The sequence below is a fragment of the Schistocerca piceifrons genome, chromosome 8 (assembly GCF_021461385.2).
Source record: "Schistocerca piceifrons isolate TAMUIC-IGC-003096 chromosome 8, iqSchPice1.1, whole genome shotgun sequence".
Lineage (NCBI taxonomy): Eukaryota > Metazoa > Arthropoda > Insecta > Orthoptera > Acrididae > Schistocerca > Schistocerca piceifrons.
Window position 1 is genome coordinate 108,834,569 of NC_060145.1, and position 16,382 is coordinate 108,850,950.

At 44.5% G+C, this 16,382-nt stretch overlaps 1 protein-coding gene across 1 annotated transcript in view; it reads left to right on the forward strand.

Annotated features, from left to right (window-relative positions):
• Nucleotides 1-16,382, forward strand: part of LOC124711320 (activating signal cointegrator 1 complex subunit 3) — a 253,343-nt gene that overhangs the window by 62,651 nt on the left and 174,310 nt on the right. The window contains exons 10-11 of the mRNA XM_047241338.1: nt 9,232-9,432; nt 12,822-13,014. Of these exons, the coding sequence (XP_047097294.1) occupies nt 9,232-9,432; nt 12,822-13,014 (394 nt within the window). The remainder of the gene's footprint in view (nt 1-9,231; nt 9,433-12,821; nt 13,015-16,382) is intronic.

Consider the following 16,382-nt stretch of genomic DNA (forward strand, 5'->3'; position numbering starts at 1 on the left):
ATGGCTCCATCCACACCTCAGTCTTCATTAAAAACCATGCCCCCAACACAATTCCTTTCACTCCTGGCACCCCCCAATGTTATTCAACACTCCCTGCAACCTTTACCCGCCACTTTCAACATAAACTTCCTTCCCCCTTAACATTCCCCCCCCCCCCCCCCCCAAAAAAAAAAAAAAAAAAAAAGCAGTGCCCCTGCTCTGTTTATCTGCAACAGTTCAGGAAAGTTTCCCTACTTGTTGCGAAAACTCCCGTCTCATATCCCGTTCCTTAAATGCTGCCTATGCCATGGAATCTCCTCCTCCCCCCCCCCCCTGCTCCTCCATGGCGTAATCATAAAACTCCCAATTTCTGGATCCCACCCCTCCTTCCACAATGACCTTTGCCTTTTCAGATTCCACCAGTTGCTTTCCTTCACAAACCATGTTCTAATAAAACACGTTTCCATGGCACAGGCATCCCTGAACCACTTCCACGCCTTCCACAAAGTACTGCTACTATGCAATCCTCACCACCTACACTTCATCACCCAAATTGAAATCCTGACACTCCAACACCTAGAACAACATTCTAAATACTGCCTCCCAAGTTATTTAGTCTGCTGAAATCCTACTTCCACCTTGGAGCACCACTATCCAACCCAACCCTACTCCCACTGCTCTTCCTTGTCATCCTCTCATAGTGCCCAGACCATGCCTAGCTGATCTTTTCAACCTATCACATCCTCCAAAAACCCATACCAGCACTTCACGAAATCCAGAACCAAAACAATCCCAGAACACTGTTAACCTCTCCACCAGAAACCTTAGCCCCACAGAAGTTTCAATTCTATCCAAAGACCTCACATTCAGCCATACTCCCAGGTTTAACCATGTTGGACGTGTGAAAGACCTATTCTCCTTCTTCCCACTGCCTGCAGTGGAACCACTTCTTTGGCACCAACCCCTCCGACCAAAGCCAGGCCAACCCTAACAGTGAACCCTGCCTGTCCCAATTCATACCACCATTGAACTGTGACCCTCCCACACTCCCTTAACCATCCCCTAGTCGCATCTGGGAATTCCTAACCTCCAACCTGGTCTCACCATCCTTCCCCAGGTCCTTCCCTAAGAACAATCACCTTTCAGCAGAAGAAAGCTGTGCAACATCTCCACCTACAAGCTCTGCTAAAGTGACCCCATCCCTCAAGTCCAACATAACCTCCAATCCTTGCTGAAATCCTTAGGCTCAGAACCTCTCCCGTGAATCCATTTCCCAGCTCACTCCAACAACACCCCGCACACCCATCTTCTACATGCTCCCCAAAATCCACAAGCCTAAAAATCCTGGGTGCCCCATTACGGCTTGTTACAGTGCCCCCATCGAAGGAATCTTGGCCCTTATTGACCAACACATGCTACCAATTGTCCAAAACCTAGCCTCCCACATTAAAGATACCAACAACTTCTTGCACCGGCTCTCCACAATCCCCACACCCTTACCTCCCAGGTCCTGTAGATGCAACCTCCTTATACACCAATATCCCTCATGTCCACGGCCTTGCCACAATTGAGCATTACCTCTCCCAACGCCCTACAGATTCCAGACCCATCAGTTTGTTCATTGTACATGTAACCAACTACATCCTAAACCATAACTATTTCACCTTTGAAGGGAAGGTATACAACAAATTAGTGGCACAGCTGTGGGCACACACATGGCACCCTCCTATGCCAATGTCTTCATGGGCACCTAGAGGAAACGTTCCTAGTTACCCAAAACCCTTCATCTGGTTCAGGTTTATTGAAAACATCTTTATAGACTGGACCCAAGACCAAGACATCTTATCTTCATTCCTCCACAATCTCAACACCTTCTCCCATCCACTTCACCTGGTCCTCCTCCATCCATCGTGCTGCCTTTGACAACTGCCACCCCTCCACACCAAAAAATTCCTCCTGTACAGCCTGGCTCCTCATGGCAGACGCATGTGCAGTGATGACAACTCCCTCGCCCACTGTGCTGAAGGCCTCACAAAAGCCTTAACAGACAGGTAATACCCCAAAGATCTCCCATGCCAATCCCCCCCCACACACACACCTGATCCTCACTTCCATCCCAAGAACCAACCACAAAGAAGCACCTCGCTTGTCACCCAGTACCACCCAGGACTGGAATGACTGAACCACGTCTTTCGCCAGGGCTTTGAAAATCTATGATCATGCCCTGAAAGGGGGACATCCTACCCAAGATACTTCCATCCCCTCCCAAAGTGCTGTTCTGCTGCCCACCCAACCTCTGCAATATTCTAGTCCATCCCTATGCCACTCCCACCCAAATCCACTGCCACAGGGATCATGCCCTTGTGGAAGACCCAGATGCAAGACCTGCCCTATCTACCCATCCAGCACCTCCTCCTCCAGTCCCATCACAGGCTTATCCTAACCCATCAGAGGTCAGGCGACTTGTTAAAGTAGCAATATTATATACCAGCTCTGCTGCAACCACTACACAGCATTTTACATTGGTATGACAATAAACCATCTGTCAACCAGAATGAATGTTTGCTGCCAAACTGTTGCTAAAAACAAGGTGGACCACCCAGTTGCACAACATGCAGCAGAGCACAACATGCAAGATATCAATGGCTGCTTCACAACTCCTTACAGCACATCCTTTGCTCCCGTAACCTTCCTGGCCTAAACCTAAGGTGACTCGCTCTCCCCTCACCCCCCACCAAATATGTGTGTGTGTGTGTGTGTGTGTGTGTGTGTGTGTGTGTGTGTGTGTGTGTGTGTGTAGGTGACTCGCTCTCCCCTCACCCCCCACCAAATGTGCGTGCGTGCGCGCGCCCGCGCCGATGCCCACGCGCTTGTTTCTCGTACAGCTTGAGAAAGGTATTCCATTCTGAAATCTAGCTAAGTAAAGCTCAGTACTTTGTGTATGTTTATCCTTCCAGGTGAATCGTCTCTATTATTCCTAAATTATTTGATATTAAGTCATCTGAAGCTCTTTTAAATTCTGATTCTAATACCGGATCCCTTGTCTCATCCCTATTGACTTCTGTTTCTTCTTCTTGTCACTCATCAGATGAGTTCTCCCCCTCATAGAAGCCTCAGTGTACTCTTTCATCTATCTGCTCTCTCTCCTCTGCATTTAACAGTGAAATTCTCATTGCATTCTTAATGTGACTGCCCTTGCTTTTAATTTCACTGAATGTTGTTTTAACTTTTCAATATGCTTAGTCAGTCTTTCCAGCAGTCATTCTGTTGCTATTATTCGCATTGTTCGTGCAGCCATTTTACCTTGACATCCCTGCACTTCCTAGTTATTTCATTCCTAAGTGACTTCTATTTCCGTATGCCTGAATTTCCCTGGACGTTTTTGTACTTCCTTCTTTCATCAATCAGCTGATGTATTTCTTCTGTTATCTGTGGTTTCTTGACAGTTACCTTCCTTGTACATCTACAGCATATTCCACAAGCCACCTAATGGTATGTGACGGAGAGTACTTTTGATACCACTATCTGCACCCTCCAACCCTGTTACACTCGCGAATAGTGCATGGGAAGAATGATTGTCGGTAAGCCTATGTATTGGCTCTAATTTCTTGAATTTTCTCATGATCAGTTCAAGAGATGTATGTGGGGGGAAGTAATATGTTGTCCAACTTCCCCTGTAAAGTACTGTCCCGGAATTTCTGTAGCAAATCTCTCTGTAGTATACAACGTCCTTCTTGTAACATCTGCCAGTGGCATTTGTTTAGCATCTCCGTAACACTCTCTCACCAGCTATACGATCCTGTAATGAAACACGCCACCCTTCATTGGATCTTCTCTATCTCCTCTATCAGTCCTACTTGATAGGGATCCAAGATAGATGAACAATACGGGTGAACAAATGCCTTATAAGCCACTTCCTTTGTGGACCAGTTACATTTCCTTAAGATTCTACTGATGAATCTGAGTCTCGTATCTGCTTTTACCGCTATCTGTTTTGTGTGGTCATTCCACTTAAGGTCACTCTGGATAGTTACGCCTATATATTTTACAGCAGATGCTGTCTCCAGTTGATTGTCATCAATAGTGTAACTGTACAGTAGTGGATTTCTTTTGCTATGTTTGTGCAATATATAACATTTATTTACATTCAGGGTCAACTGCCAGAGCCTGCACCATTCATCAATTCTCTGCAGATCGTTCTGTAAATTCTTACTATCATCTGGTGTTGTTACTTTGGTATAGACAACTGCATCATGTACAAATAGCCTTAAAGAGCATCAGACACTTTCTACTACATCATTTATATATATTGTAAGCAGCAACGGACCTATCACACTTCCCTAAGGTACTCCTGATATTACCTTTACATTTTTAGATTTTGTACCATTAAGAGTGACTTGTTGAGCTCTGTCTGCAAGAAAGTCCTGAATCCAATCGCAGGTCTGCTCTGATACTCCGTAAGCTCATATTTTTTCATTAAACAACAGTGTGGGATCTAGGTTTTTCTTTCCAACTTCTGTGTTTACCCTTTTTAGGTATGTCCATTCTTCTTCAACTAAACTGCCTACTGAGATATTCCGTATTGTAGTATCTATAGTCTCGGAGAACTTCAAGCATATCTCATCATTTTGTAGCATATCCGTAACCCATTTCTTTGTACATTGATTCTTCCTGTCAACTTCAGCCTACTCTTCATCACTAGTAAATTGTAATCTGAGTCTGTATGTGCTCTCAGTTATGCCTTTACTATCCAATATCTGATTTCAGAATTTCTGCCTGACCATGATGAAATTTAACGTGAATCTTCTTATATCTCCTGGCCTTTTCCAAGCATACCTTCCCCTTTTGTAACTTTTGAACAGATTATTTCCTACTACTAATTGATATTTTAATTCAGAACTTGTCTTCCACCCCTCTTTCCAACAACCACACTCCCTCCCCTGCAATTGCATTCTGATCCCCTATGACTATCAGATTTTCTTCTCGCTTCACATACTGAATTATCCGTTCAATTTTGCCATATACTTTCTCTATCTCTTTGTCCTCTGCTAGTGACATAGGCAGGTGTATCTGAACTATAGTTGTTGGTGTTGGTTTGCTGTCAGTTGTGATGAGAACACGCATTTTGATGAGAACAACCCAGTCAGTGAACTATTCACAATAACCCACTCTCTGCCACACCCTCTTATTCATAACGAATCTTACTGCTGTTATAGCATTTTCTGCTGCTGCTGCTGCTGCTGATGTTACCCAATACTCATCTGACAAGAAATCCTTGTCTTGTTTCCACATCATTTTACTGACCTCCTCTATATCTACATTGAGCCTGTGCATTTCCCTTGTCCGATTTTTTAGCTTCCCTGTCACATTCAAACTTCTGACATTCCACACCCCGACCTGTACAATATTACCCTTTCATTGGTTATTCAATCTTTTTCTCATGGTCACCTCCCCCTTGGCAGTCCCCTCTCGGAGATGTGAATGGGGGCTGGTCCACTGCGTCCACTCCTCTGCGCAGTTTGACAAGACTGTTAGCAGAATGAGCGTGACTTCTTACCTGGAGCTCTTTGGCTGCCATTGCTGATGACTTTTGCTCGAAGTGTAAGAAGCGGCAAGGGTCGAACCCGCAACCAAGGGCATTTTTATTATTAGCCAAAGATGCTACTCCTAGACCAAAGCCAAAGAGCTGAGGACCCCAGATTGTGATATCTGTAGAGAAGTATCTTTTTTTTGGGAGGGGGGGGGGGGGGGGGGGAGGATGATTAAGTAGGTATAGAAAATGGAATGGCATGGGGATGATTGAATATGGTGTCGTCAGAGATTTATGATGATGGACAAGGTTGAAGCAGCTGTTGAAGTTGCCAGTGTTGTGATGTGCCTATGCTTAGTTACCAGGTAGTGGAATTTGTGGTTACTTGCAATTTGCAAGCACATAGACAATTCGTAGATGATGTAGTTACTTTCATACCTGGTTCTACATTGCCACTGTGTGCAATCATTCCACACAGATACACAGCACGCTTACATGGGGGCACGAACTGTAGCACTACAGCAGCCATGTTTACATAAGGCAAATGGAACTTACTTAAAAAACACATGTGTTAGGGGCAGCGCTAGTGAGGGATGTGGAAGAGTTTCTCGAGTCCTGATATTATTAGGTGATATTAGGTGGAAGAGTTGGTGGTTGGCTAATGGTGGTGCTTGAGTGGTGATGAGATTCAGGAAAAAAATGGCATGGAAAACTGTTTGCTTGGCTAGCTTGACAGGATGATTGCTTGTTGAGCTCAAATGATCATATGAAGCTGGTGGTGGGATGGGCCATATGAAGCTGGTGGTGGGATGGGCATTGAGGTTCTGGAGAGAAGAGAAATGAGTGTCCTCATTATGCATCTTGATCCTCTCTCAAATTCCCCTCTCCCCAATTTCGTGAATATAATCAGTGCCACGGCCGCTGATAACTCCCTGTTGTGCCCCTTCTCCCACACTCCATGATTTCGCCACGTGCCCTGCATGTCTTCCCTCTTCCCTCCTCCCTTCCACCTAGTTTCTTTGCTCTCTCATCCGTTCATTTGAGAACCTTGAGGGATGTTGAAGTGAGTGAAAAGGTATACATTGAAAAAAGGCAAGCAAGACATAGAAACTTACCGTATTTACTCGAATCTGAGCCGCACTTTTTTTCTGGTTTTTGTAATCCAAAAAACCGCCTGCGGCTTAGAATCGAGTGCAAAGTAAGCGGAAGTTCTGAAAAATGTTGGTAGGTGCCGCCACAACTAACTTCTGCCGTCGCTACACGGGCATGCTTTGCAGGCACAAAGATACATACTGGCGCCAAACCCTCTGCGTCAGTAAATAAATTTTAAAAAAAGGTTGAAGACGAGCTTCTTTCTCCGCCTCGAGTTTCGACCACTGCATTTTCATACATTATCCAATGAAGTAAATACAAATTCCGTATTATCCATCTTCGAATGTAGCAGCATTTCAATGTACTACGAAAATCAGACTGGCAAGACTGTTTGGGATGTTTGTCAATATGGCCAACTCTACGTTCTGAATTTTTTCCTACCTGTGAGAAGAGATGGTTCCTTATAGGAACTTTTATGAATTGTGAATCGCATGCAGTATTCTCTTCACCATAAGAATAATACGAATATAAACATTGTGCCATATATTCTTTCGTGTTTGCTGCTAACTCATTTAAATCCTGCCTGCCTAATAAACTACGAAACTAGAGTGAGACAACAGCAAACGCGGAAGAATATACATATCATGTCATGTTTATATTCATATTATTCTTATGCCTAATAGTAATACAGTGAGAAATGAAGCACGGCAATTGACTAGATTTTTAAATCTATGATGACTCTAACTTCAGTGCAGAATATAATGTACTAAAGAGGCGTCTGCAAAGATTTTTCAAACGGAGAAAAATTTTCGCTAAACTCTCGTTCAGAACATCTGTCTATTATTTGGTTCTTGTTGATCATTATCAAAGAAAGCAGCAGTGTAAGTAACAACAAATAGCAGTCTCTTGCCATTGTTTTGCTAATGAGACGATTCCTCTGTCTTTTTTTAAAATTGTAAGCGGCAGTAGCGTGCACAAAAGCAAGCCATACCACGAGCGGCAACAGGTCGTAAACACTCATTATCAGAATGCGACAAACAATGCATGACACAGTACAGTAATGCATTTTCATCTTAGAGTGACGTAAACACCTATAACAAAGAGAACGGCACTTATCAGATGAAAGAAAAATAAGCAATCAATTCAAACCAGACGAAGTACGTGAAAAAGGAAGAGTACCTGTATAAATATGGACGGAGCACCTGATGCATAGCAATGGCTACCTGCTAAATTGTGTCTCATATTACAATGAACCAACTTTGTTTCGATTTGGAAGTGCGGCCTAAAACTTTTCTCTTGCTTAAATTTCGAGTCCCAAATTTCAGGTGCGGCTTAGATTCGGGGAAAATTTTTTTTCCTTCATTTCGAGTCTCATTTTTCAGGTGCGGCTTAGATTCGAGTGCGGCTTAGATTCGAGTAAATACGGTAGTGGAGTGCATTAGCAATAAACTATCACTTTACTGCTTAATATTATTTGTGCTTATCTCAACTAAGTGTAATCTGTAATTTTTGAGAACATTTCTCATGGAGAAACATTGATATGCCCAAAAGTACTTTAAAAATGAACACAAACAGTCTTGAATGCAAAAACATTTAATTCGATTGTAAGAAGTTTGTCAGTTTTTGATCATCCTCCAGACCCTCATACCAGCTGACATTTGTGGAGTTACAATACCCACTCCATTCACTGTCACCGCCTACTGTCATTGTATGATGGTCTGAGGATGGTTAAAAACTGACCAAAACCAGGTATCTTTGCAGTCTCGAATGCTTGTGTCCATTTTTAAAGTAAGTGTAATCTAGTAAATTAGCAGTAAAGAGGTACTTAGAAAAAATTCAGTGCTCCTTCAGTTACAGTAAATTGTGCTTCTCATATTGGTAGCTTTTTGATTACAATGGTAGTTTTCAAAGGAAATAATACTTACATCTGTGATAACAGAGGTCTGTTTACTGTACATCACTACTTGTCATGCAACTTTACAATGGATGCTGCTGTATTAAGCGTTCTTGGTGTACTTGTCAATGTGACAAAGGCACCGTGAACATTCAATACAGCATATGTCACAAAAACTTTGCAATTATAAGAAAAATTTTGGTTGCCTTGTAGCTAACAGGAATTTTCTGTCTTTGAATTTAGAGAATCAGTTAATTTGTAGAAGGCTGATCTCCAATTTTCTTTAGAGTTCTTCCATCCCACGTTCTTGTTTAACGTTCAGAGGGACCTTGTTAAAAATCTTTGTGTCAGTTACATAACTACACTCTGAATCCTATAAAGAAGGCAAAGTCTGCCTGAAGATAATTTTGGTGGCTTATATTGTGATTCCACAATCACAGTTCAGCTGAAACTTTTTTACTATCAGCAAAAAATCATTAATGAATAAATGCACTGTGAAGTGAGTAAGAATTTCAATCTCCTTAGAGCACATACATACATACATCCATCCCGAAGCTGGAAGTAAAGCGGAAGCTTAGTGTGACATTATCCGACCCAACATTCACCTGAATGGAGTAGTTGCATGGCCTCGATCTTTTTTCTGATTTATTTATTTTTTAAGAGTTTCAGTTCTGTAATTTTCTTTGTCACAGTAAAGTAACAGTATTTTGTTTTTAACTCCTCATTTGCTGATTAGATTGGCCAGATGGCATTTCAAGGAGTGAAGCAATTAAATCGTATCCAATCGATGGTTTTTGACACGGCCTATCACACAAATGAGAATTTGCTAATATGTGCCCCAACTGGTGCCGGCAAGACCAATGTCGCAATGTTGACTATTGTGCATCAGATGCGCCAGCACATGGACCAAGGAGTCATCAAGAGAGACCAATTTAAGGTACTGTATGCAAAACTTGGTGTACTTCATTATGAGTCAGTATGGAATAATTAGTCTTGTGGTGACCCATTGGCAAGTTTAATAGCAACAAGCTGAGAGTGGAGGAGATGTCTTGTGTTAATTATTTTTTCTAAAATTGTACCATTTGAAGACTCATTAACCACTTTAAAATATAAGTATTATAGTTGTAAATGTATAAGCAATTAGTAATTGGATACATAAAATTCTACTCACCAAGTGGTGGAAGGAGAATCCACATATAAAAAGGTATCACAGTTTGCAAGCTTTTGGAGCCAATGGTTCCTTCTTGTAGCAGAAAGGTTGAAGGGGCAGGAAGAGGGGTGAAGGAAAATGTTAGGAAAATGGGTAGTTCAGGAAAATCATCCAGAACTGTGGGTCAGGGGAAACTTTCCATGCGGGAAGAGAAGGATAGATTGAATCTTGGTTACTGCACTGAATGTGATTGGAAAACCTCCGAGCTTAAAGGTGGAAGACAGGGTGATAAGCAAGAGTTAATAAAATCGGAAAGCTACCTGTATTGTATGTGATAGAGATGGGGGGGGGGGGGGGGGGGTGGACTGCGAAAAATCAGCAGGTCAGAAAATGAAAGGTCTAGAAAACTATAAAATTGAGTGAAGAAAGGAATAGTTAGTGTGGAGAAATGCTGAGACCAAAGAAATTAACATAAATTAAGGCCAGGTGGATGGCAAGAATCAAAGCCGTGTTATAGTACCAGTTCCCACCTGCGGAGCTCTGAGAAAGTGGTGTGTGCGGGAAGAAACCAGGTGGTGCATGTGGTGAAACAGGCACTGAGGTCATGACTGTCATGTTGTACAGCATGCTCTACAACAGGATATTGTGTTTTGCCTGTGCCCATTCATCCTGACTGATAAGTGGGTGGTAGTCATGCCAATATGAAAGGCCAAACAGTGTTTACATAACAGCAGGTATATGACGTGTGTCATTTCACTGATGGCTCTCCCTTTCATAGTATATGTTTCTCCAGTCACAGAGCTGGTACAGGTGGTGGTAGGAGATTGCATAGGGCAAGTCTTGTAGCGGGGACGGTCACAGGCATAGGAGCATAAGGTCTGACAAGGATATTGCGGAGATTGGGAGGACAACAAATGAAAAGCTATTTTGTGTGTGCTGAGCAAAATCTCAGGCAGAATGGACCTCATTTCAGGGCATGATGTTAGGAAGTCATAGCCTTGTCAGAGTATCTCCAGCACTTGCTCGGTCCTCGGGTTTGAAAGGACGGAGCAAGTGCTGGAGCGTTAAGTCACCTCGGCTCACTCTGAAGATGGCTGGATAGTATTCAGCTGAAATATTAGAAGACGAAGCTGAATTTATGCAACTACATGCTCAAAACTTTATGGAACATACTCCAAAAGGTTTTTTTTTTTTGGGGGGGGGGGGGGGGGACCAGCATAACCAGGATTGGATGTGATGGCCCAGAAAATCTGCTTTTAAGCTAGGCTGGTAGGGTAACTACATCCAGTGAAGACGGAGATTAGAATGATGGTGTATTGCTGTAAAGATTCTGCGTTGCAAGACTTATAGTGTCAACTAACATAACCAAATAGCAAATCCATAAACAAACAAGAAAGAAATTTCAAAATTTTATGTCATATAATATAGAACTATTAGAGGGGAAAAAAAGTGGATTTTGCTTTAGTAATACTGTAGAGTATATAATTGAAGAGACTATCACTTTTGCTAAAGATGTGCGACATAACTGAGCCATTTCCCAGCACACTACTGCCATAAATTAAAACACAATTTTGAGGGTTCTTTCATTTTCGTAAAAAATTGTAGCCTATATGATGAAATGAACTGAAAACTCTGAAATACAGTGAAAACTGCCAGATTACATCATCTCAGATGTTTGTTTCCCACCTGCAGCCAATAGCTGTAGAGCATGGTGACATCATGCAAATGCAGTGGTTTGTGGAATACAAAGTGATAAACAGGAAGCTTACATAGCAGCTTTTTGCAAAGTATGGCGATGCAATCAGTGTATAGCAAATGGAGGGACAACAGCTTCCACTTAAGTTCAGTTTATGTAGTTATACCTCGTACACCCATCACTACTGTGCATTAATTTTGCTTACAGCTGTTCTGCTCGGAGTCTGTTGAAAGAATCTGGAATATATCGTGCCACTACTGACTGCAACCAATGTAGGCTACTCCGTCTGCTATTTGTAGCACCACAGTGAAAAGGACGTGTTCAGTGGACAGTTACGCAATGGCTTGTTCATCTTTGTTGCTGTCCTCAATGGTGTTTAGAGCACTGTGATGGCTGACAGATTGCAATAAATGTAACGGATTGCTAAGACAGAGAAACACTGAAATCACAGCAGGGTTAACTTTACTTCATATTCTTTGCTATGAATAAGCACCACATGTGAAGGAAAACTTGTGTGTATATACGTGCTTTCATGAAACCTCGAAGTGCAGACAGTGCATGTTGGCAATACGAAGAACAGTCCACTTCAGCTACTCAGCACAATGAACAAGGAAAAGTTTACAAGCAAGACAGTAGAGGTCACTGTGCTCGTGGCGCCAGAGTATGCTGCACTGTCATTGGCTACAGAAGGAAGACTCAAACTCCCACATGTTAGATCCTGATGCATTTCACCGTACTTCACAGTTTTCTGTTTAATTCACTGTATTCATCAAATTTTTACTTTTTTCTGGGTGAGCGCAAATGAAAGATCTCTCAAGAACGCGTGTTTTGATGTATAATTTTGTGATCATAGCATGTCGGAAAAAGCTCGATTACCTTGTATCCAGATACCAGTTTCAATTTTTTGACAAATTTTTACTTGCTGTTACACAACTGTGATTTTTTAAGAACTGATGAAATTCATTACCACATATTATTGCATACACATTGTATTGTACATTTAATTTCCTTCACTTACACAGATTTTATACAACTTATTTGAGAGGATTACGATTTTTAATCATATATGCTCATATTTTTGGGGTTTTAATATTTTCCTTCAGTCTGCATTTTCCTCAATTTTGCTTTTTTAAAACCTGGACTGCACAAAAACATAAAATTGGGCTTTCACTGTAATTGTAATGGGATAATCTTTCAAGAAGGCATAAGACAGTGCTCTTTATCTAAATGGCAAAAAGCTCTTGTACAAACTTATCATCCACACAAAAGTAACAGTAGTAGCAATTTAACTGTTATCATTTCTTTGTAGAAAAGATAGACGGTGCCAAGTCTGCTCTAACCCTTATCTCCTTAAAAATATGTATTATTCCTGTTTAATGCTTGAAACATTTTACTGTTTTTTGAAGAAGTTACCATAGCGTTATGCGAATCTGTGATTGCATATTATTCAAAATGCATAACACATCTAGATGTATTTCAGATTGTGTATGTTGCTCCAATGAAAGCACTCGCAGCAGAAATGACGCAAAACTTTGGACGGAGGCTGGGGTGCCTCGGTGTTTCTGTACGTGAGCTGACAGGCGACATGCAGCTCACAAAGACGGAAATGCTACAGACCCAAATGGTGGTTACTACTCCGGAGAAGTGGGATGTCATAACAAGAAAATCGACAGGTAATTTTCAAGTGTGCAATCATCTTGAGTTAAAATTTGATGGCATGAACTGAAAGGATCTGTTGCTGGTGATTTAATGTATTTTCTTGTTCAGAAGAGAACTGATATTCATCCTAAAACTTGTAGGAATGTCAGATATAGAAGTAGTAGTAGCAGTAGCAGTAGCAGCAGCAGCAGCAGCAGCAGCAGTAGTAGTAGTTGTTGTTGTTGTTGCTGTTGTTTATGTGTACAGGCTCTCATGGCCATTGTTATTTAAGATAATATCTTATAGGACATTAATCTATATCATGTACCTCTTCAAACCGCAAGACTCTTGTGTTTTAACTCCTCTGTTGGTATCTCTCTCACTAGCCTTCTGGTGTTCACGGGCATTTTATTTGTTGCTTCACACCACCACCCTGCTCAACAGCAAACAGTGTTGACCACTCCTCCTCCATGTGAATTCCGCATCAGTGATTATAGTAGCTAGGTCTCACAACTAGGTTTCTTTAGGAAAACAATAATGGCCCACATCTATGATAGTCTTTCCATACATAAGGGCTTCAAATAAAGCTGTCTTCATAATGACAACAAGAAGAACAGGGAACCTCCTCCTTAAAGGCAGTTTTTGTAATTGCACCCCAAAATGTCTGGTCCTCCCCTGCGGGTCCGGGGTAAGAATAGGCCCGAGGTATTCCTGCCTGTCGTACGAGGCGACTAAAAGGAGTTTCAACCGTTTCGGCCTTCCATGTGATGGTCCTCCTTGGGGTTTGACCTCCATTTTTCAAAATTCTACAGAAGTACGAGCCTTTTGGGGAAGGACACCTTACGTGGTGTACCACTGGTCCTAAGTGCACTAAGACCTTGGCACTCAGCATTGCACCGGCGTTGTAACCATACCCACTATTCCTCAAATTGGGCCTAAACGCCTGATGGGTTGTCCAAGTTACGCCCATAGTGCATCTCCATCTGCACCAGCGATCATGATGGACTTTCCATGGCACCAGAAATCCAGCACGGTAGCCAGCCCGTTGTGGTGGGGTCGTCATGTACCCTCTAGGTTGTAGCCCCCTGACAACACAGGGATCGTACTGCCGATACCTGAGCTGCACCCTCCCCACGTCGGCCAAGGAGTAGATGCCCGTCTCCTTGGGGCATCAGGACTCCCGGCAATGGTCATCCTGCCAGGTGGCCCTTGCTGCGGCTGGGTGGCGCCCGTGGGGAGAGCCCCTGGTCGGAGTGGGTGGTATCGGGGCGGACGTTTCGCAGATGAAACGTCAACACGTATCAGGTCGCTCTGCGGCCGAGTCTTTCAAAAGAAAAGGTACCGTTTCTAGTTCTGGTTCTCCTGCCCTTTCCCCCTTGGCCACTCCATGGGAGGAGGGACAGGCCCACCGGCTTGGGGCGAAGTACTTCCCCCGCTATTTGGTCTGTTCTTGAACCGATGGGGGGACCTTCGCCACCTCCAAGCCCATGTTCTTTGTTCAGCACATTGAGGACATCTTCGGGGAAATCGAGGCTCTCAGCAAGATGAATTCAGGGTCCGTTCTTATCAAGACCACCTCCGCCACACAGTCGGCGGCGCTCCAGGCGTGCGACCGCCTTGGGGACATCCCAGTGTCCATTGTCCCGCATCTGGCACTGAATAGGACGCAGGGGGTTATTTTTCATTGTGACCTCCTGCTACAATCTGATGAGGAGCTCAGGGCCAACCTGGAGCGCCAAGGCGCGCATTTCGTCCGGCGAGTCCAGCGCGGCCCCATAGACCGTCGCATCGACACCGGGGCCTTTATCCTCGCCTTCGAGGGGGACGTTCTCCCGGAGAAGGTAAAGGTGATGTGCTACCGGTGTGACGTGCGACCTTACGTCCCGCCTCCTATGTGCTGTTTTAGGTGTTTGCGCTTTGGGCACATGTCGTCACGGTGTGAGGCTGAGCCCCTTTGTGGCGATTGTGGACGTCCTCTTCATGAGGAACATACATGCACCCCACCACCTCGGTGCATTAATTGTCCTGGCGTCCACTCGTCTAGATCCTCAGACTGCCCCGCATATCAGAAGGAGAAGAAGATACAAGAAATCAAAACTTTGGATCGGCTCTCTTATTCTGAGGCCAGGAAGAAGTATGACCGCCTCCATCCCGTGCCATTGACCACTTCGTTTGCCTCAGTTGTGTCCACTCCTTCCGCGGTATCCTCACCCCTATCCTGTCCTCCCTCCGCCTCCTCCGCCCATCAGGGGGCTCTGCCTCCGCCTCCCAAATCCCTCCCTTCCAAATCCTCCTCCCCCGTGGCCCCCACCCCCTCTGCCCCAGGGGCCACCCTTCCTCCTCCTCCTCCCCCCACGCCACCTGAGAAGCGATCCTCTTCTCAGGCGTCCATAGGGGAACCGTTCCGGACCCCAGCTTCCGAGGTCCGGCGTTCCAAAACGGACCCCGCGCGTGAGGACCTTCTTCGGGTCCAGCCCACCATCCCTGTCCCTCCTCGGCCTTCCAAGAAGGCCTCCAAGAAGAAGTCTCTATCCCCCTCTCCACCCCAGCGCGTTTCGTCTGACGCTCCATCCGTGAGTCGCTGCTCCCGGCCGTCCTCAGTTTCGCCGGGACGCTCTGCTGCCAGGCGCTCAGCTGGCCTTTCGTCGGCAAATGATGCTGCCCCTCCTACACAACCAGGGACAGCGGCCGCAGCTGGCGACGAGTCGATGGAACCGGATCCGCCTCCCGTCGGTTGTAGCGTTGTTCCCTCGCAACCTGGCCCTCCGCGGCCGTCGAGGTGACCAGCTCTTCCCCCGTCTCGTTCCCCCAACTTTTTGACTAGCGATGGCGTTGTTTCATTGGAACATAAGAGGTATTCGATCTAATCGGGAGGAATTACAACTGCTCCTCCGCCTGCACTGTCCGCTCGTCCTTGGTCTCCAGGAAACCAAGTTGCGCCCGACTGACCGTATTGCCTTTACCCACTATACCTCGGAGCGGTATGACCTCACCCCTGTGGACGGTATCCCAGCTCATGGTGGGGTCATGTTGCTCGTTTGGGACGATGTCTATTACCATCCCATCCCATTGACCACCCCACTCCAAGCAATAGCTGTCCGCATTACTCATTCTGCTTTTACTTTTTCAGTTTGTACCATCTACACTCCACCGTCATCTGCTGTTAGTCGGGCTGACATGATGCACCTGATCGTTCAGCTTCCCCCGCCGTTTTTATTGTTTGGCGACTTCAATGCCCATCATCCCCTTTGGGGCTCTCCTGCATCCTGTCAAAGAGGCTCAATCTTGGCGGATGTCTTCAACCATCTCAATCTTGTCTGCCTCAATACTGGCGCCCCGACTTTCCTCTCGGACTCCACTCATACCTACTCCCACTTGGACCTCTCGATCTGTTCTACCACTC